Source organism: Rhinatrema bivittatum, chromosome 9, assembly GCF_901001135.1.
Source record: "Rhinatrema bivittatum chromosome 9, aRhiBiv1.1, whole genome shotgun sequence".
In the NCBI taxonomy this organism is placed as follows: domain Eukaryota; kingdom Metazoa; phylum Chordata; class Amphibia; order Gymnophiona; family Rhinatrematidae; genus Rhinatrema; species Rhinatrema bivittatum.
Genome location: NC_042623.1, coordinates 78,890,427 through 78,912,144, shown reverse-complemented (window position 1 = coordinate 78,912,144; position 21,718 = coordinate 78,890,427). Strand labels below are relative to the sequence as shown.

General features: G+C 46.9%; 1 protein-coding gene across 6 annotated transcripts in view; it reads left to right on the top strand.

Annotated features, from left to right (window-relative positions):
* The window catches only part of TTLL8 (tubulin tyrosine ligase like 8), a 545,909-nt gene that overhangs the window by 373,125 nt on the left and 151,066 nt on the right, over positions 1-21,718 (top strand). For 5 of the 6 annotated variants that reach the window (XM_029615311.1, XM_029615310.1, XM_029615309.1 and 2 more), the window contains one exon: positions 14,233-14,704. In XM_029615311.1, the coding sequence (XP_029471171.1) occupies positions 14,233-14,704 (472 nt within the window). Of the gene's footprint in view, positions 1-13,444; positions 13,575-14,232; positions 14,705-21,718 lie in introns of those variants that run through there. The other variant, XM_029615314.1, reaches the window with a different exon arrangement.

Sequence of the window (21,718 nt, the reverse complement as noted above, 5' to 3'; positions counted from 1 at the left end):
CATAGCCTGAAGCGCCACTTCTCCCAATGCCACTAGTCAAGCCGCTGCTCTCATACGGCGATGAAATGCTGTCTCTTCCTTCTTCCCTGTGGCATGGGTGCAGACTTTGCTGCTGCTTTTAGGCAGCAGGGAGCCTCTCCTTTTGCCATCCTCCATGCGGCCTGGAAGCACTGCCGACTATCCACTCCTGCACCCAATGCCTGATGCTGGCGTCCTCTAGGCGCATGCACGCAAGTCTTCAATTTAAAGGGTGTGTGGCGGGAAAAGCTCGATGACCCTTCCTGATGATGTAACCCTGCCAGCCCTATAAAAGGGCACTTCAGTCTTCACTCCTGGCCTTCACAAAGGATTGCTAGCACCATCAAAGCCCAATATTTAAAAAGGGCTCCAGGGGCAATCCGGGAAACTATAGTCCAGTGAGCCTGACATCAGTGCCTGGAAAATCAGTGGAAACTATTCTAAAGATCAAAATTGTAGAGCATATAGAAAGACATGGTTTAATGGAACACAGTCAACATGGATTTACTTACCCAAGGGAAGTCTTGCCTAACAAATCTGCTTCATTTTTTTGAAGGGGTTAATAAACATGTGGATAAAGGTGAACCGGGAGATGTAGTGTATTTGGATTTGGATTTTCAGAAGGCGTTTGACAAAGTCCCTCATGAGAGGCTTCTAAGAAAACTAAAAAGTCATGGGATAGGAGGCAAAGTCCTTTCGTGGATTACAAACTGGTTAAAAGACAGGAAACAGAGTAGGATTAAATGGTCAATTTTCTCAGTGGAAAAGGGAAACAATGGAGTGCCTCAAGGATCTGTACTTGGACCAGTGTTTTTCAATATATTTATAAATGATCTGGAAAGGAATACAACGAGTGAGATTATCAAATTTGCAGATGATACAAAATTATCCAGAGTACTTAAATCACAAGCGGATTGTGATACATTGCAGGAGGACCTTGCGAGACTGGAAGATTGGGCATCCAAATGGCAGATGAAATTTAATGTGAACAAGTGCAAGGTGTTGCATATAGGTAAAAATAACCCTTGCTGTAGTTACACAATGTTATGTTAGGTTCCATATTAGGAGCTACCACCCAGGAAAAAGATCTAGGCATCATAGTGGATAATACTTTGAAATCGTCAGCTCAGTGTGCTGCAGCAGTCAAAAAAGCAAACAGAATGTTAGGAATTATTTGTTGCATTGGAGGTGGACCCTTGGGCTGAGGTGGGGTTGACGCAACCCGTAGGTAAGGACCTACGGGTCCCCACCGTCAGCAGGTGGAGTGGGCTGAGAGGAAGAGGCTGCTAAAGCTTCACCTATACCGACCCTCCCCACGGGTTGAGCCTTTGGGCCGGCAGGACTTAGGTGGGCCTCAATGTTGGTTAGCAAGAAGAGTTGGTTCAGCCCAGAGACAGCAGACAATAGGTGGCGTAGTCCTACTCTGGACCAGGTAAGGTACTGGAACTTGGGCGCCAATGGAACAGAGGTTGGCTTAGGGCGCTCGAGCAAAGGTAGGCCGAAGCCTAATAAGTCCACATCCAGGGAGTAGGCTAGGAGAAGTGTTAATGACAGGCTTGGATCAGGGCCGGCAGCAAAACAGAGGTCGTGGTAAGCAATGCTGAGATCTGATCACGGAGAAGTCAATAGCATTGGTCAATCAAGCAATGGTCTGAACACGGAGAAGTCAGTAGCATTTGTCAGTCAAAGCAATGGTCAAGATCTGGAGATAGGCTGTAGTGTAGTCAGGCGTAGCAGAGGTCGAGGTCTGGAGATAGACAGAAGCGGAGTCAGGTGTAGCGGAGGTCTGGGTCTAGAGATAGGCAGAAGCGGAGTCAGGTGTAGCGGAGGTCTGGGTCTGGAGATAGGCTGAAGCGTAGTCAGGCGGAGCAAAGTTGATATCCGTGCAGTCAATCCAAAACATAGACAGGGCAGGAACGAAGAGAACAGGAACCGGGAACAACGAGGGTCAGGAACGAAGAGTAGAGACGATTCTGTAGCAGCAATGAGTACTCGAGTAGCGAGGGAACCTGTTGCAAAGGCAACACTATGGAGCGAGGCCTGAGCTTAAATACTCTGAGGAGTTTGACGTCACCATCCAAGGCTGCAGCCAGGTTCCAACCGCGGGCCCTTCATAAGGATCAGCGAAGCGCGCATGCCTAGGGAGGGGCACGGCACCGGTAGTGGCGTCTCTCCACTGGCCACGTGGAGAGGCCCGATGAGCAATGGCATCTTGACCAGAGACGCTGGGGACCATGGCGGAGCTGGAGGTACCAGGTGTGGCCCGAGGTCGGAGTTGGCGGCCTACTGCCGCTAGCAAGGAGGAACCAGAAGCTGGAGTCTGTATAAGATGGGTGGAGGGCTGTGTCATGAGTCTGCTGTGGACGGAACCCGTAACATTATTAGGAAGGGAATGGTTAATAAAACAGAAAATGTCGTAATACCTCTGTACCGCTCCATGGTGAGACCGCATCTTGAATGCTGTGTACAAGTCTGGTTGCCACATCTCAAAAAAGATATAGTTGCGATGGAGAAGGTACAGAGAAGGGCGACCAAAATGATAAATGGGATGGAACAGCTTTCTTTTGAGGAAAGACTAAAGAGGTTAGGACTGTTCAGCTTGGAGAAAAGATGGCTGAGGGGGGATATAATAGAGGTATTTAAAATCATAAGAGGTCTAGAATGGGTAAATGTGAATCAGTTATTCACTCTTTTTTTTTTTTTATTATCTATTTATTGAATTTTCACAATTTTTACAGATACATGTTAGCATTTCACAATAGTAAGGGAAAGGCAATAATTTTTTTTTTTTTTAGGAAACAAATTATTGTAAACAAAAATTTCCCTTCCATTTAGCCCAAAATTATAGGAAATTGAGGGAGACAATTTTAGATAAAGAGCAGTGGATTAAAGGAAATCTTAAACATTTTCTTAACATAAGGCTGTTGTGAGGCCCGATCGCGATCGCATGCGATCGGGCCTCCCTACCTCTTTTCCGCCGGCGAGTCGGCACGCCATCCTTCCGGCCCCCCAGAGCACGGCTCGCAGCGTGCAGACGTCCTGCCGTCGCGGGACGGCATCGGGTGCGACGCGGCTAGCTCCGCCCCTTAAAGGGGCAGGATCGCGAGGACGAGGCCGGCCCCGGAATTTGACGTCAGCAGGGAGGGAGATTTAAGCGGTGCAGTGCAGGCATCAGACGCCTTCACAATAGGTCCCGTGCTTTGCTGTGCCCTGGTGTGACTTTGCTGTGCCTGACTCTGCCTTGCCTTGCTACCTGCCTACCGACCCGGACCGTGCCTGACGCTGCCTTGCCTTGCTTACTGCCTGCTGAGACCCGGACCGTGCCTGACGCTGCCTTGCCTTGCTACCTGCCTGCCGAGACCCGGACCGTGCCTGACGCTGCCTTGCCTTGTTTCCTACCTGCTGAGACCCGGACCGTGCCTGACGCTGCCTTGCCTTGCTACCTGCCTGCCAAGACCCGGACCGGACTTGACTCTGTTTGCCTGCTGCTTGCCTCGACCCGGATTGGATTTTGCTCTGTTTGTCTGCCTGCCTGCCTCGACCCGGATTGGACTTTGCTCTGTTGCCCGCTGCCTGCCTCGACCCGGATTGGACTTGACTCTGTTTGCCTGCTGCCTGCCTCGACCCGGATTGGACTTTTCTCTGTTTGCCCGCTGCCTGCCTCGACCCGGATTGGACTTTACTTTGCGCCACCTGCTATCTGTCCGGACCCGGATTGGAGTTGATCTTCACAGACCCCTGCCTCGCGTGGAACCCGGCTTGGGCTCGCTGGCCTGTACCTGTCTGCCTTCTCTTGCTAGGTACTGAGGGGTCTTGCTCCGGATATCCACCCTCCGGTGACGAAGGACATCCCGGTTCCTCAGGTGGGTGTTCTTCTGTGCCGGGTCAAGGGTCCACTGTTTAACAAAGGCTTCTGAGTTAACCTGTGCTCTTTTCCATATACCTATTTCCCTAAGGCTAACTGGAATGAGAATCGAGATACATACGTAATTGTTCCGGCTCTTTAAACTTATACCTGGAATCTTTATATATAATTAAACATTGACAGGGGAACCGCAGCAAAAATGTCCCCCCTCTAGACAAAACCTCCCCCTGCATTTCCAAGAATTGTCTTCTTCTTAACTGAGTTATTTTGGTGAGGTCAGGGAAAACCTTTACCGGAAAACCATAAAATTTTTTATCTTGATTTCGAAAGAACAACTTCAGGATTAAGTCTCTTTCTACAGATGAGTCCAATTGGACAAAAAGAGTGGCTCTCTCCTTCACTTCCAATTCAAAGGATTTTTCCAGGATGTTAGTCAGGTCATAGGAATCCTCCATATTCTCCCTTTGGTCTAATTGGGATTTCACTTCAGCTGGCTGGGGTATATAATATATTCTTTTTATTTTTGGAATATCCTGTTCGGAAACTTTTAAAACATTGATGAAATAGCATCTGAGCAATTCACGATGTGACAATAATCTCATCTTAGGAAAATTTAGGATTCTTATGTTATTCCTTTTAATAAGATTTTCCAAATTTTCCATTTTAGTCATTTGGATAGACTCAGATTTAATCAAATTCAACTGAATCTTCTCCATTTCTGTTGTTTTATTTTCCAATACAGATGTTGTTGATTCAATTTTCTCCAGCCTCTTTTCTAATCCATGACTCAAGTCAATACTTTCCCTAACCGTAACAGTTAGGGAGGCTATTGATTTTTCCATTGCAGATATAGCATTTAGTATATGTTCCAAAGTCACATTGGGGGTTATGGAGTGTAAAGAGTCACAAACCCACACGTATTTCTTTCTCTTTTCTCATTTCAGGCTTCAGAAAAAAAGAGTTACCTTCACTGATTTCCTGAGGTCTTCCAATCGGTAGGGCCCCGGAGTTAGACTCATCTAAACTCACCGAGGAGTTAGGAAATCCTTCCCCTCCTCTCTGGGCTTCTCCTACCTGGAGAGTTGTTTTGTTCTCCAGCAGTGCAGAGATGTTAACGTCCGGCTCTAATTTCTTAAGCGGTGCCTCAGGGGTTTTAGGCGCGCCGGGGCTCAACGATGTTTCTATGGCCGGAAGGCTCAACGGCTGCTCTCCATCGTCTCCTCCAACGGCCCCTCCCTCCGGCGTTTGCTGCAACAGGCCAGCTAAAAGCTCCTCTATCCGTGGCTGATGTAAAATTTGAATCGGTGTAGAGGTAACCTCTTTAATTTTCGCCTTTCGTTTCGTGTGTGGCATTGTACCACAACAGGTTTAGAGGAAAAAATGTAATAGGAAATCTTTTTAAGGAGAAAAAAGAGCGAAATCGCCACGGAGCTCCGCTTTTCGCTGCTCACTCGTCGGCAGCCATTTTGTCTCCCTAGTTATGCACTCTTTCGGATAATAGAAGGACTAGGGGGGGCACTCCAAGAAGTTAGCATGTGGCACATTTAAAACTAATAGAAGAAAGTTCTTTTTTACTCAACGCACAATTAAACTCTGGAATTTGTTGCCAGGTTATGTGGTTAGTGCAGTTAGTGTTTCTGGGTTTAAAAAAGGATTGGATAAGTTCTTGGAGGAGAAGTCCCATTACCTGCTATTAATTAAGTTCAATTAGAAAATAGCCACTGCTATTACTAGCAACAGTAGTGTTATGCTCAGGCTTGTGGACCCTTGGCCGACAAGAGGGTGGTATACCTTTCGGAGGATCCGTAGGCTCTCTTGTCGGGCTCCTCCCTACGGGAGGAGCCCGTAGGGACCCGACCGCTGGGACTTAGGTGGACCTATGGAGGTCAGAGCAACGGTGCAAAGGCCAACTGGAGCTTCGCCCTGGAAGCCCGCGGTCCCCCCGGGAGGAGCCCGTAGGGACCCGGGCCGCTGGGACTTAGGTGGGCCCTTGGAGACGGAGTCTTGAGGGAGTCCTAGGTCGAGTGCCAGAGGTCGTCGCTCAACAGTCCAAAGTCAGGAACCAGAGAATCACCGTAAGCCAATCCGAAGTCAGGTACCAGAGAATCACCGTAAGCCAATCCGAAGTCAGGAACCAGGAAGACAAAGCAGAAGCCAAGCTCGAAGAACTCACCGAAGCAAGCAGACTGGACAAAGCTCACAGGAGACGTTGCCAAGTCAAGGAATGAGCAGAGGAAGCCTCCCTATATACTTCCTCTGCTCTGGATCATTGGAAGCAGGTGAGTCTAGTTAAAGGGACCAGGTCCCTTTAAATGCAAATGAGTTGACGGCGGTCATCTTGAATCTCCCGGTGGAGGAGAGACGCTGCAGGATGGCTTCCCCTGCAGCGGGCAGCACGGGCCCGAGTCGGAGACCTCCCCCGGGGCTTTCATGGCGCTGAGAGTCAGGTAGGGGAACGCGGTCGTGGGGCACCACGGCCGCGGAGCACAACAGTACCCCCCTCTTTAGGGCGTCTCCCTGGAGGCCTGGGTTTGGATGGGTGGTCCCGGTGGGACTGGTCCAATAGGCTCCGGTCCAGAATGTTAGCCATGGGCTCCCAGGAGTTCTCTTCGGGACCGAAGCCCTCCCATGCCAGCAGGTATTCCCATTTCTTGCGATGTTTTCTCACATCTAGGACCTCCCGAACCTGGTAGGCGAGGTCGTCTTCAGAGGCGACAGGTTGGGGAGTAGGAGGCGTGCTGGAGGGCCATGACAACACCAGAGGCTTCAAGAGAGAGACATGGAAGGTATTATGTATCTTAAGAGACGGAGGGAGACGAAGCTGATAAGAGACTGCACCCACCTGCCGGATGATGGGGAATGGCCCGATGAATCACGGAGCCAGTCGTGAAGATGGCAGCTTTAAGCGGATAAATTGTGTGCTTAGCCAAACCTTTTGGCCCGGGCGGAGAGGCGGGTACGGTCTTCTGCGCTGATCAGCGTACTTCTTAGCTGCCTGGCCGGCCTTGACCAGGGCACGCTGCGTGGATATCCATAGCTGGTGCAGTTCTTCAGCCGAGAGCTGGGTAGCGGGAGACGGTACCGTAGTAGGGACAGGCATAGGCGGTCGTGGCTGTCTCCCATAAACAATCTGAAACGGGGAGGACCCCGTAGCCGCAGAGATGTGGGAATTCAGGGCGAATTCGGCCAACGGTAGCAGACTAGCCCAGTCACCCTGTTTTTCGTTCACATAAGCGAAGGAATTGCTTCAAGGTCTGGTTTGTTCTCTCAGCGAGACCGTTAGTTTGTGGATGGTAGCCGGATGTATAATCTAGCGTGACGTCGAACTTCTGGCAGAGAGCCCTCCAGAAGTTGGCCGTAAATTGAGGCCCTCGATCAGACAAAATGCCTTTAGGTAGGCCGTGAAGCCTGAAGATGTGCTGGACGAACAGCTGGGCCAGCTGGGGTGCTGATGGCAATCCTGGCAAGGGTACGAAGTGCGCCATCTTGCTAAAACGATTGATTACCACCCAAATTACCGTGTTGCCACTGGATAGTGGCAGGTCCACCACGAAATCCGTCGCCACGTAGCTCCACGGTTCAGAAGGCGCGGGTAATGGTTGAAGTAAGCCTGGGGTGGACCCGAAGATTCTCTTATGGCGGGCACAGGTCTGGCAGGACTCTACATAGACCCGGACATCCTTATTTACCTTTGGCCACCAGTAATAGCGGCGCAGGATCTGAAGTGTCCGGGATTGCCCTGGGTGACCAGAACAGCGGGAGTCGTGGGCCCATGCCAATACTTCTTTCCGCAAGCCCGGAGGAACTAAGGTTTTCCCTGGAGGGATAGTCGTGGTAGCAGATAAAAGGAGGCGGGATGGCTCGATGATGTATCGCGGTTCCTCTGAGCCTTCAGTAGATTCAAATACCCGGGATAGAGCATCAGCCTTGATGTTCTTCTCCGCCGGTCTGTAGCGGAGCACAAAATTAAACCGGGTGAAAAACAGGGCCCAGCGTGCTTGCCGTGGGTTGAGCCGTTGTGCTCGGTGCAGGTATTCGAGGTTCTTATGATTCGTATAGACAGTGAACTGATGCTGTGCCCCCTCCAGCCAAGGGCGCCATTCCTTGAGAGCGACTTTGATTGCCAACAACTCCTTATCGCCTATGGCGTAGTTTCTCTCTGCTGGGGAGAACTGGCGCGAAAGGAAGGCACACGGACGAAGTTTGTGAGCCTCCGACACTTGGCTCAAGACGGCGCCTATACCTTCCGAGGAGGCGTCTACTTCGATGATGAATGGGCGCTGAGGATCTGGGTGCCAAAGGCATGGTTGTTGCAGGAACAATTCCTTGAGTCGATGAAAGGCGGTCTCCGCTTCCGGAGGCCATTTCTTAGGGTCCGCGCCTTTTCGGGTTAGAGCAGTCATCGGTGCCACTACAGACGCGTAGTGAGGAATGAATGATCGATAATAATTGGCAAACCCCAAGAACCTTTGGAGTGCCTTCAGTCCAGACGGCTGGGGCCATTATCAAATGGCTTGCAGCTTCTGAGGGTCCATACGGAAGCCTTCGTTGGAGATGATGTATCCCAGGAAGGGAAGGGACTCCTTCTCAAAGAGGCACTTTTCTAGTTTTGCGTATAACTGGTGTTCCCGGAGACGTTGCAGGACCTGGATGACGTGTTGCCGGTGTGCAGACAGAGAATTCGAGAATACTAAAATGTCATCCAGATACACCACTACGCACTTGTACAGGAGATCTCGGAATATCTCATTCATGGTGTTCTGGAACACCGCGGGAGCGTTGCAGAGTCCGAACGGCATCACTAAATACTCGTAGTGGCCGTCTCGGGTATTGAAGGCCGTCTTCCACTCATCTCCTTCCTTAATTCGGATGAGGTTGTAGGCCCCTCGGAGGTCTAATTTGGAAAAGATCCTTGCACCGAGCTCCGAGATGAGGGGCAAGGGGTAACGATCCTTGACCGTAATGGCATTTAAACCCCGGTAGTCGATACAGGGGCGAAGGCTCCCGTCCTTCTTCACGACGAAGAAGAAGCCCGCCCCTGCCAGGGATTTAGACTTCTGAATGAAGCCCTTCTCCAAATTCTCCTTGATATATTCACTCATGGCCTGCGTCTCTGTGGGAGAGAGGGCGTAAGTGCGGCCCCGAGGGGGTTCCGTGCCAGGGAGGAGTTGGATGGCACAATCGAACGCTCGATGGGGTGGAAGTATCTCTGCCCGTTGCTTCGAGAAAACGTCCGCATACGCGGCATAAGGAACTGGTAGGCCAGGAAGAGTGGTGGACGCTATGGAGCAGGATGCTGGAATCACAGAGCGTAGGCAATTGCCGTGGCAGTTTGGTCCCCAACGAGCCAGCTGCAAAGTCTTCCAATTAAACTGGGGTTCATGCTCCTGGAGCCACGGAAGGCCCAAGACGATTGGATGGATGAAGTACTCCAGGACATAGAACGACATCTGTTCTTGATGCAGGACCCCAGCTCGCAGCTGGACGGGTATCGTGGTGTGTGTCACCCGTTCTGGAAGTGGCTTCCCTTGAATCGAGGAAATGACCATGGGGGCAGAGAGGCGCACTTGTGGAATCTTAAGGTATTCCACCAGGCCCTTCATTATAAAATTGCCACTGGCGCCGGAGTCCACTAGAGCTAGCATGTGGAACTCCCCGTCTGTCGAGGATAACGCCACCGGCAACGTCAGAGGAGGTGCGGGTGCAGTATGGCCCAGGACGAGACCTCCTTCAGGTCCTAGGCCCGAGAGTTTTCCGGATGTGCTGGACAGGCAGCTATTCGATGGCCTGCCCTGCCGCAGTAAAAGCAAAGTCCTTCTCTCTTTCGGCGTTGCCGCTCCTGTGAAGAGACTCTCCCGCGACCCAATTCCATGGGTTCCTCGGCGGGGGCTTGAGGAACGGTTGAGGCGCTCCTAGGAGGGGTCGGGAACTTCCTCGCTGCTTTTACCTCAGGAAGGCGTAACCGCATACGACGGTCCACGCGGTTGGCTAGTTCTATTACACCATCGAGGTCGTCCGGCAGTTCTTTCGCGGCCAGTTCATTCTGCAGGTGTGAGGATAGCCCCTCTAAGAAGATCCCATGGAGGCAATCTTCCCTCCAATTTAACTCTGCGGCTAGGGTGCGGAATTCGGTTGCGTATTCGGCCACAGTCCGAGTTCCCTGTCGCAACCGAAGTAATTCCGAAACGGCTGTGGGCTTACGGATCGGCTCATCAAATATCTGTTGAAAGGTGGACAGAAACAGAGTCAAGTCTTCGAAGACAGGGTCTCTTCTCTCCCACAGATTAGAGGCCCAGATCAGGGGCTTCCCGTCGAGTAGAGACATAATATAATTCGTCTTGACTCGGTCGCTGGGAAACTGCGCAGGCAGCAAAGAAAACCGGATCTGGCACTGGCTGAGGAATCCCCGGCACAATTTTGCTTCTCCGGCGTATCGAGAGGGTGCCGGGAGTTGCGTGGGGACTCCTTGCCCCAGGTCAGGCCTGGGGTCTGGGACAGCATGCGGCTGAGTAGGGCGGCCTCCTTGAGCCCCAGGCGGAGAGGGTAGCGTAGGATTCATGGACCCTAATGCCTCGAGGCATTGGGTGAGGCTCTGCACAGCCGAAACTAAGGCATCGAGGGTCTGTTGCTGATCCTTTAGGCGCTGGGCCATTCCCGGAATGGCCTGGTGGGCGGAAGCCTCCGCCGGGTCTATGGACTTGGCAATCTGTTATGCTCAGGCTTGTGGACCCTTGGCCGACAAGAGGGTGGTATACCTGTCAGAGGATCCGTAGGCTCTCTTGTCGGGTGGCGAGGCAGAACAGGAGTCGGGACCAGCTGACCCTTGGCACTGGAGGCTGAGGCGAATACAGAGGCGATGAAGAGACGAGATGAGGCGCTGTGTCTTCACCGCTGGTGGTCTGCGGTCCCCCCGGGAGGAGCCCGTAGGGACCCGACCGCTGGGACTTAGGTGGACCTATGGAGGTCAGAGCAACGGTGCAAAGGCCAACTGGAGCTTCGCCCTGGAAGCCCGCGGTCCCCCCAGGAGGAGCCCGTAGGGACCCGGGCCGCTGGGACTTAGGTGGGCCATTGGAGACGGAGTCTTGAGGGAGTCCTAGGTCGAGTGCCAGAGGGTCGTCGCTCACCAGTCCAAAGTCATGCACCAGAGAATCACCGCTTGCCAATCCGAAGTCAGGAACCAGAGAATCACCGTAAGCCAATCCGAAGTCAGGAACCAGAGAATCACCGTAAGCCAATCCGAAGTCAGGAACCAGGAAGACAAAGCAGAAGCCAAGCTCGAAGAACTCACCGAAGCAAGCAGACTGGACAAAGCTCACAGGAGACGTTGCCAAGTCAAGGAATGAGCAGAGGAAGCCTCCCTATATACTTCCTCTGCTCTGGATCATTGGAAGCAGGTGAGTCTAGTTAAAGGGACCAGGTCCCTTTAAATGCAAATGAGTTGACGGCGGCTATCTTGAATCTCCCGGTGGAGGAGAGATGCTGCAGGACGGCTTCCCCTGCAGGGGGCAGCACGGGCCCGAGTTGGAGACCTCCCCCGGGGCTTTCATGGCACTGAGAGTCAGGTAGGGGAACGCAGTCGTGGGGCGCCACGGCCGCGGAGCACAACAAGTAGCAATGGATAGACTTAGTTTTTGAGTACTTGCCAGGTTCTCATGGCCTGGATTGGCCACTGTTGGAAACAGGATGCTGGGCTTGATGTATCCTTGGTCTGACCCAGTATGGCATGTTATGTTCTTATGTTTACTTTTTCAATTGAGAAATTTGACCATTTAATCCTACTTTCTGTTTCCTGTCTTTTAACCAGTTTGTAATCCACGAATGGACATTGCTTCCTATCTCATGACATTTTTGTTTTCTTAGAAGCCTCTCATGAGGGTCTTTGTCAAACATCTTCTGAAAATCTAAATACACTATATCTACCAGCTCACCTTTATCCACATGATTATTGATTCCTTCAATAAAAATAGCAGATTTGTGAGGCAAGACTTTCCTTGGATAAATCCATGCTGGCTTTGTTCCATTAAACCATGTCTGTCTATATGTTCTGTGATTTTGTTCCAGGATCACCATGATTTGGTTCAGTTCATCTGACTCATCACCCTTGAAAACCAGCTCCAGAACCGGTATATCCCCATTAGGGATGTGAATCGTTTTTTGACGATTTAAAATATCATCTGATATTTTTTAAATCATCATTAATCGTTAAAGAGTGTGATACAATAGAAATTCCACCGATTTATCGTGAAAAAATCGTTAATCGGGTTAGTGCACACTAATGGGAGTTAGGACACAACCTAAAAACCCACCCCGACCCTTTAAAACCGCTCCCTTAGCCTCCACAACCCTCCCGACCCCCCCCCCCCCCCAAAAAAAAATGTTTTAAAATTACCTGGTGGTCCAGCGGGGGTCCCGGGAGTGTTCTGTTGCGCTCGGGCTGTCGGCCGATAAACAAAAAACCCACCCCGACCCTTTAAAACCGCTCCCTTAGCCTCCACCACCCTCCTGACCTCCCCAAAAACATTTTAAAATTACCTGGTGATCCAGTGGGCCCCGGGATCGATCTCCCACTCTCGGGCCGTCGGCTGCCACTATTAAAAATGGCACCGATGGCCCTTTGCCCTTACCTTGTGACAGGGTAACCGTGCCATTGGCTGGCCCCTGTCACATGGTGGGAGCACTGGACGGCCGGCGCCATTTTTAAAGATGGCGCTGGCCGTCCACTGGATGGCCCACGCCATTTTTAAAGATGGCGCCGGCCGTCCACTGGATGGCCCGCTCCATTTTTAGGCAGATATGTAACACCGTTAGTGCACACTAACACAAAATACGAATTTTGCCGAAATTTCAGCAAAAATTGCTTCGTATATCGGCGCTACCAAACTATGACAAATTAGACAATATCGTTGACATGGTCTAATTCGTGAAAAATGAATGCACATCCCTAGTTATGATCACTATTGACAAGTGGCCCCACCACCGTTACCTCTTTCACCAAATTCTGTGTTCCTGTAAGAATAAGATCTAAAATAGCTCCCTCTCTTGTTGAGTCCTGAACCAATTGCTCCATGAAGCAGTCGTTTAATCCATCGAGGAACTTTACGTCTCTAGCTTGCCCTGATATTACATTTACCCAGTCAATATTGGGGTAATTGAAATCTCCCATTATTAATGCACTGTCAAATTGGTTAGCTTCCCTGATTTCTCTTAGCATTTCATTGACCGTCTCATAATTTTGGCCTCCTTCACATTGCACTACTGCCTCAATGAGTCTGCAGCTTTAGAGAGTTCAGTAGGTCAATTGGTGTTACACCACATACTATCTACATAGAATGTTGTCCACGAAGGAGTCCAAGTTGCAAATATAATCCAGATACAGCTGCACTGCAACCCTTGGCTTCGGACTCCCCACTGAGCATGGCTAATTCAGCCAGCTTACTGATGGAAAAAAAGCAAGTTTACTTACTGTAAATGGTGTTTTCCATAGATAGCATGAATTATCCATGCAATCCCACCCTCCCTCCTGGACAGTACTCTGACGGAGTTATCTATGCTTTCATACAGACTGAGGAGATTCTAGAACAGTCGATCACATGGGAACTCTCGCACATGCTTTGAAAGACAGCTCTGCCTCATGCCACTTGATGATATCACCCACCGAGCATGACTAATTCATCCTGCTGTCTATGGAAAAAAGCATTTACAGTAAGCAAACTTGTTTATCTGGGTAAATTTATCTTACTGGGATAACTTTACCTAGATAAAGTTACCTGGATATCTTTAGGACAGATATTTATTCAAACAGACTTAGATGACAAAGTAAAGCCCCACCTCAGGAGTGGGAGGGGTGATTATGCTGGGAGGAGGCGGGGGGGGGGCATTTAGGGAGGTATGGTTGACCTGTATGCAGGTCTTAGTCCAAAGCAGGGAGGTTTAATGTAAGCCTGCCCTGGTGCAAACTTTCCCATAGGATTCACCACATGGGAAATTTCATGCGAGATAGCAATTTAGCCAGTATTCCCCTATTTACTGAAGTATGCTAATTAGCCTCCATGTTCAGATTTTGAATATGTGGACAAATAAATATGATTACATTGTAGGCAAATACTGCAACTTAAACCTCTGTGGTAGGGCTTAGTCCATAATATGATTTTTAATGTACATGATAAACTCATTCACTGCGTGCATTAAAAATAGTGTGCTTTTATACATAGGCCTCATTATATAAAATTTCCTCTGTGGATTCATTTTTTGATCCAATAAAATATAGCATATTCTCCAAAGTATCTGACTATTATTGTTGACAGCATTCTGAATCATAATTCCATGCTTTAAATGTCATCTTTTCACAGCCCATGGTGGAACTGCCAACTTTTTCTGGTGGAGGGCTTTTGGTGGCAGGATCTGGCTTTAAGGATGAAAAAAAAATGAACTGCACTGGAGAAAACAGAGATATTGCCAAAGAGCAGGGAACCAAGTGCCCCTTACTCAACCAAGAGAAACCGAAGGAGATGGCAAAAGTAAACCCAAAACTGAAGCCAAGGTTGACAGCAGTGAAAGAAAAACTACCTAGCAATTTGCCAAAGTGTTTATCCAATAAAAACTGTAAAACAAAAAATCAACCTTTAAAACCTCTGCTGAAGACAGGTTGTTCCAGCTTGCCTAATTTTCTTCAATACATACCGAATGTCCCAAAGATCACTCACCTGACTCAGATGAATAAGACAGCTGGCCGCTTGCAGAACAATTTGAACAAAATGAACACTCCCATACTGAGTATTAATACGCTGAACTGGGCACTGCTGCAGCCTTCAAATTCATCAGGTAAAGTCTCAATAATATTTCTTTTGTTTTAACACTCAAGTAAGCTTTTGAGATTCATGGGGAGTCAGTTCAAATATTTTGATTAATACATATCCTTTCCATAGCATGACTTTATGCCTTAGAAATGGCCAAAGTGCCTCAGTGGGTTTTCTCTGGCATGCATCACTTTTCTGAGTAAGTAATATGTACCCTTGGAAATGTTTTGAATTGGCCTTCTAGAGATTAAATGTGCCTTTTACATCCACTTCTTGCATACTGGATCTAGTCAGTAATATAGGCTCACAACTCAGTTCGACATCTTTGAGTCCTGAAAAAAAAAGGCTAAAAGTAAAATTATCTGACAAATCCAGTATGTTTTAGCTTTTAACTGACAAGCATTGAATCTTACAGTACATGTTATGTAAAGGAATGTACATAAGATGCATAATATTTAGTAGATATTTTGAAAGCAAAGCTGCCTTCCTAGCGTCAAATGATCATAGCATTTACATATTCATTCTTGGAGAAGTATGCTGAGGAGGTTTATTTATTTAAGCATACAAATTGACCCCATCCTCCCACTGAATCAGTTGTCCAGTGTGGTGTACAGAAACAGAATGAAAATGTCAAAATACAATCCCACAGCTCTCCTGACCTTCAACTGTTATTCCAGGCTGTTATCATGTATAACAACTGCTATTACATTTTAATTATATCCCACCTAGCAGTGATAAAAATTTACTTCATTCACTGCATATGCTAATGACATTGTATCTCATGTCTCCATTGCCCAGTTCCTTGTGATTTTATAAAAGGATGCTGCCTCTGTGAATTAGTGCTGGATCACTAGAATTAATTTGGTGATTTTACTTTTTAGCCATTTTTGTATATTTAATTTACATTATTTATTGCTTTTATGTGTTTATTTTCTTTCTCCTTCTGATGGTGCTTAGCCACTCATCAGTTCTACCAATTTCAGCCTAATACACCGATCCTGAGAGTAATATGTACCTTCAATCATAATAAGAAGATAAGTTTTGTAACTAACACCTAGTGTATCACTGCGCATACTGTAGCTAGAAAATTGAAAAGATGGCAACTTTCTCTGTTATGTGCAACCTTATGTTTTTTTCAATCTCCATTAGTTCACTTATTCCATTCCCTTGTATGATGGTTAGCAGAGATCTGAGTCATTTGTGCTGTGGCATAGTTGACATAGCCTCATAGATGAACCCATGAGGTCTATGCTGGCAGCTGGCAAACGCGCTGTATAACAGGACAGTCTGGAGCTTCACCTATACCAGCTGCCTCCCCTGCAGATCAAGTCCTTGGGTTCTGGTGGCAGGCAAGACTTAGATGGTTCCCTAGGGTGGTGAGGAGAGTCAGAGTCCAAAGGCACATAGAGATCAGGGCAGGCAGCAGACTAATGTTAAAATGCAATTGTTTGTTCATTGATGATGTATGATTTATGTATCTACAATTGTGATCCACTGAGATTTTTGGATCAGTGGAATATAAATTTTGTAAATAAATAAATAATGTAATTGGAGACAGGTCAGCGCAAGTAGCTAATGTGGATGGTCAGGTCCAGGCAAGAGGTCAAATCCAGGCAGCAGGCAATCATGATTAGATATAGGCAAGAGGTCAGATTCAAGCGGCAGACAATCGCAATCGGGTCCAGGCAAGAAGTCGAGATCTGGAGAGTCAGGCCAAGGGTGGATGAAGACACATAGCAGACACTGGACAAGATGGACAGGACAAGGCTGGACAAGAAAGGCTGGAGAGCAAGGAATTGGGAACATTGGAACACTGTGGCAACGTGCACTTCTACTAGGCAGGAGACCATTCCTAAGGTAATGACAGGGAGTGCGAGCTGCGATTAAGTAGGGAATTCCTGCTGACATAATCACTGGGCACAGCTGTGCCATTCCCACCAAAAACCCTTTAAATATAGGCATGCACCATACACCTAAGGGAGGAGCTGGAGAATAACAGTGTCCATCTGCAGTGTCAATGTGCGAGCTGTGCGAGGTTGGCCCTGGTCACAAGATGCAGCTTCCCAGCCATGGAGGAGCTGGTGCTGCGTCGAGGATTAATGAGGTGGCTATGATAGTATCTCCCCCCTACAAAGCCCCCTCCCCCATCTTCTGGGCTTGGGTTTATGAGGGAATCTTTTGTGGAATTCAGATATGAGTTGGGGGGGCTTGTAGATTGGATGCTGGCTCCCAAGAATTTTCCTCGGGTCCATAGTTTTTCCAGGCAATAAGATATTGTAGCTGGTTTTGGACTCTTCGTGAATCTAAAATGTCCTGGACCTCGAATGGAATTTCTTCCTCCATGGCAACTTTAATAGTCTGAAGGCGGTCTGCCTGGCCAAGATGAAAAATATCATGAATCCATAAAGATGCTGGCAATTTGAGCTTGTAAACACAGGACCCAATTGTCGCTCAATGGGAAATGAGCCCATGAATTGTGGTGCAAACTTTAAAAATGGCATCTTCAGATGTAGGTTTTTAGTACTGAGCCAAACTAGGCACTGGGTAGCATTTCTTGCCTGTGTGTTTTTTAAAACACTCCGCCACTTGCTCTAGGAGTCTGTGTGTCTTCTGCCAAAGTTCTTACAGTTTCTGTCCAGTCAGGTTAGCTGCTGAACAAGAGACAGAGATTGGAATAGTTCTTGATGTAGAGGGATAGCACCCGAATACTATGTTGAAAGGGTGATGACCCTGTAGAACTGTTCTTGTGGCGGTTATGGCAGTATTTGGCCCATGGAAGGAGAGATGCCCAGTTATTCTGCTTTTCTACAAGCTATCACATAGGCTTGTAGAAAAGCCTTGAGACTCTGATTTACTCTTCCGGTTTGTCCATTGCTCTGAGGATAGTAGGCTGATGTGAAATCCAGCATATTCCCAAATCCTGCACAAGCCTTTCCAGTATTGGGCTGTGAACTGAACTCCCTGGTCTGAGAGGATGTGAAGAGGGAGCTCATGCAGACGGAAGATATGTTGGACAAAGAGTTTAGCCCACTCAGTTGTGGATGGGAGGCCCAGGAGGGGCATAATATGAGCCATCTTAGAAAATTTATGCACTACTACCCATATAGTGGTGTTGCTACCAGAGAGGGGAAGGTTAGTGACAAAGTCAGTGGCCAAATGGGTCCATGGGAGCTGACAGTGGCTGTAATAACCCTCAAGGTCGTGCTCGCACATTGTTATTCATAGCACATATAGGGCAGGATTCTATAAAACGCTTTACGTTGGCCTTCATCTGGGGCCTCCAATAGTGTCAGACTGTCAATTCCAAGGTTCGGTAGATACTAGGAAGACTCATCAAGCAGGAGTCATCAGCCCATTGAATATTTTGCCATAGGTGCCGGGAAACCACTATCTTCCCAGGGGGAACTATGAAAGTGGCAGCAACCATGATATTTGCTGGCTCAATGATATGCCATGGAGACTCCAGAGAGCCCTCAGTATCAAAGGAACATGAGAGGGTATTGACTCTCCAGTTCCTCTCAGAGGGATGGTACGGCAACTAAAAGTCAAATTGATTAAAAAACATTGACTAGCGGGCTTGCCCGAGCTTGCATTAGATGTTCTAGATTTTTGTGACAAAGGATTGTGGATAGGAGAGCAAACACACTAGGTCATAAAAAAGAAAAAAGGTATGCTGCAAAATAATCTTGTATATGGTACGTAAATTTGACAATGAAGGTAATAAACCAAATAAAATGCAGTTTGCCTTTAAGATATGTACATAGCTGTAGCCGCATTCGTTTTGTATTTCAAATGCCAAGTTTTTTGACACAAATTTCCCTTCATTTGGATTTAAATCTACTATTTACCTCAAACCCAATACTCTCCTGTATATGGATTTTATTTATTTATTTATTTACTTACTTAGGTTTTTTATATACCGGCATTCATGATAAATTCACATCATGTCGGTTTACATTTGAACAAGGAGTGCAGGATAACAATAAAACTGAAACTAGTGCATAGGAAATGAAGTTACAATGAACAAGGGTAATGGAACTAGGAGAAGAGAGAGAAAGACATAAGTAAGTTAACATCATAATTAATTATTTACATTTTTATTTACAATTATTATTTAATTATTATTATTTTTATTAATATTATTTTTATTTATATTATTATTTAATTATTATTCAATTATTTACATTTACATTTAAACTTTTCATTCTTCTCTAACCTGTTACCTCTACCTTTTTGGAATAATTTGGTATACATGGCATTATGAAACTGTGTTAAAACATATTTTGACTATGCAGAAAGACAAAACTTTCTTATGTAAGCTGTCCCTCCTGATGCAGCCCATGTGAAACACTATCCCGTATTGAGGGACAGAGTTTCCAATAAAGATTGCTGTGTACATATCTTAAAGGCAAACAGCATTTTATTATTTGGTTTATTACCTCCATTGTCAAGTTTATTGACCATTACAATATTATTTCGCAGCTCACCTTTTTTCTTCTAGATTTTGTGAACCATATAGTTACTGGATGCTTGGCTCCTTCTAGCAGGTGTTGCTTTTCTATTAAGAGTAGCCTAACTGGTAGCAGTTCATGTTCACCAATGGTATAATTCTTCTCTGCCAGAGAAAATATTTTTGAAAAATAGGAGCAAGTCAAGAGGGTACCCTTATGGTTATGCTGTAGGAGAACAACACCTACCCCAGGGGTGAGCGCATATACCTCCAGAATAAATGACTTGGAATGGTCCGGGTGATGTAGTCATGGATCAAGGGTAAACTCCTCTTTGAGATGCTTGGATAATATCTGTGGTCAGTTTTTGGTAAGTTCTGTGAGTGGGGCTGCCAAGGTAGAGTAATCATGAATAAATTGCCTATAGTAATTTGCAAACCCCAGGAAGTGCCGCAGCGTCTTGAGGCTCAAGGGCCGGGCCCACTCCAACATGTCTTTCAACTTGTCTGGATCTATGCATATAGGGAAAAATAACCCATGCTATAGTTACACAATGTTAGGTTCCATATTAGGTGCTACAACCCAAGAAAGAGATCTAGGCGTCATAGTGGATAACACATTGAAATCGTTGTTTCAGTGTGCTGCGGTAATCAAAAAAGCAAACAGAATGTTGGGAATTATTAGAAAGGGAATGATGAATAAAAAGGAAAATGTCATAATGCCTCTGTATCACTCCATGGTGATACCATACCTTGAATACTGTGTACAATTCTGGTCGTCGCATCTCAAAAAAGATATAATTGCGATGGAGAAGGTACAGAGAAGGGCTACCAAAATAAGGGGAATGGAACCGCTCCCCTATGAGGAAAGACTAAAGAGGTTAGGACTTTTCAGCTTGGAGAAGAGACGGCTGAGGGGGGATATGATAGGTGTTTAAAATCATGAGAGGTCTAGAACGGGTAGATGTGAATCGGTTATTTACTCTTTCGGATAATAGAAAGACTAGGGGGCACTCCATGAAGTTAGCATGTGGCACATTTAAAACTAATCGGAGAAAGTTCTTTTTTACTCAACGCACAGTTAAACTCTAGAATTTGTTGCCAGAGCATGTGGTTAGTGCAGTTAGTTTAGCTGTGTTTAAAAAAGGATTGGATAAGTTCTTGGAGGAGAAGTCCATTACCTGCTATTAATTAAATTGACTTAGAAAATAGCCACTGCTATTACTAGCAACGGTAACATGGAATAGACTTAGTTTTTGGGTACTTGCCAGGTTCTTATGGCCTGGATTGGCCACTGTTGGAAACAGGATGCTGGGCTTGATGGACCCTTGGTCTGACCCAGTATGACATGTTCTTATGTTCTTATATATAGGCCTTGGCGAGAGATGATATATCCCAAGAAGGGAAGTTCTTCCTGTTCAAAGGCACACTTCTCTAACATGGTGTAGAGGTGGAGTTCACGGAGTCTCTGGAGGGCCTCTTTCACATGATATTGATGCTTCATCAAGGACTTAGAGGAGATTAGGATATCATCCAGGTAACCTACCACATTGGAGTAGAGAAGATCCCTGAAGACCTCGTTGATCATAAATTGGAAGATTTTGGGTCATTGCACAACCCAAAGGGCAACACTAGGTATACATAGTGTCCATCACAGGTGTTAAAGGCAATCTTTCATTCATCACTTTCTTGGATTCTGATCAGGTTGTATGCCCTCGAAATATCCAGTTTGGTAAATATATGAGCGCTCTGAAGGCAGTCAAAGAGCTCAGAGATCAAGGGAAGAAGATGGCGGTTCTTCTTCATAATGGAGTTAAGTCCACGAAAGTCATTACAGGACACAATGATCCGTCCTTCTTCCCTACAAAGAAGAATCCAGCCCTGGCAGGAGACAAAGAGGGTCAGATAAAGCCAGGACCTGTTCTAACTTTTTTTGCTGCCCTGAGTGAACATTTACTGTGCCCCCCCCCCCCCACCTCATTCATTCATTCTCTGTCCTGGGCCCACCCAAAAAAAGCCTAGCTCCCTTCAGTGATGCAAGCTTTGAAAACTGACACCATCACCAACCCCCTGAACCCATGGCTGGTGCAAGAGTATTAGGTGCCCTAGGCAAATCTTATAGCCTTGCACAATGCCCCCTCCCCATTCCATAGACACAGTTAAGAGTGATGCATTTATATTTTACATGAAAAAATCAAAGTACAGTATTCTGTGGTAAAAGTATCACTTACATTATATTTACATGCACTGCTGTGATGCTGACCAGAAATCCCTGCAAAAAAGACACTTGTAACCCATTTGGTATTAGCCTTATTATTGATGTGTGTTGGATGTGAGCTTGACCCTCTGAAAACCCGAATACACTAATATATTTTCTATTAGGAAAATGCCTTACCTCAGTCACACATGCAGAACATAAACAGACCCTCACCAAATACAGAATTGAGCAACCATAAAGTAGAAATACAAATGTGCATTCAAAAACTGAACTGGAAACCGCGAGAAGCCAGATACTCTATGCAGTGCAAGAATGAAAAAACAGAACCATCACCAATCCTCAAACATCATCAAGAAATAAAATAAATACATAAT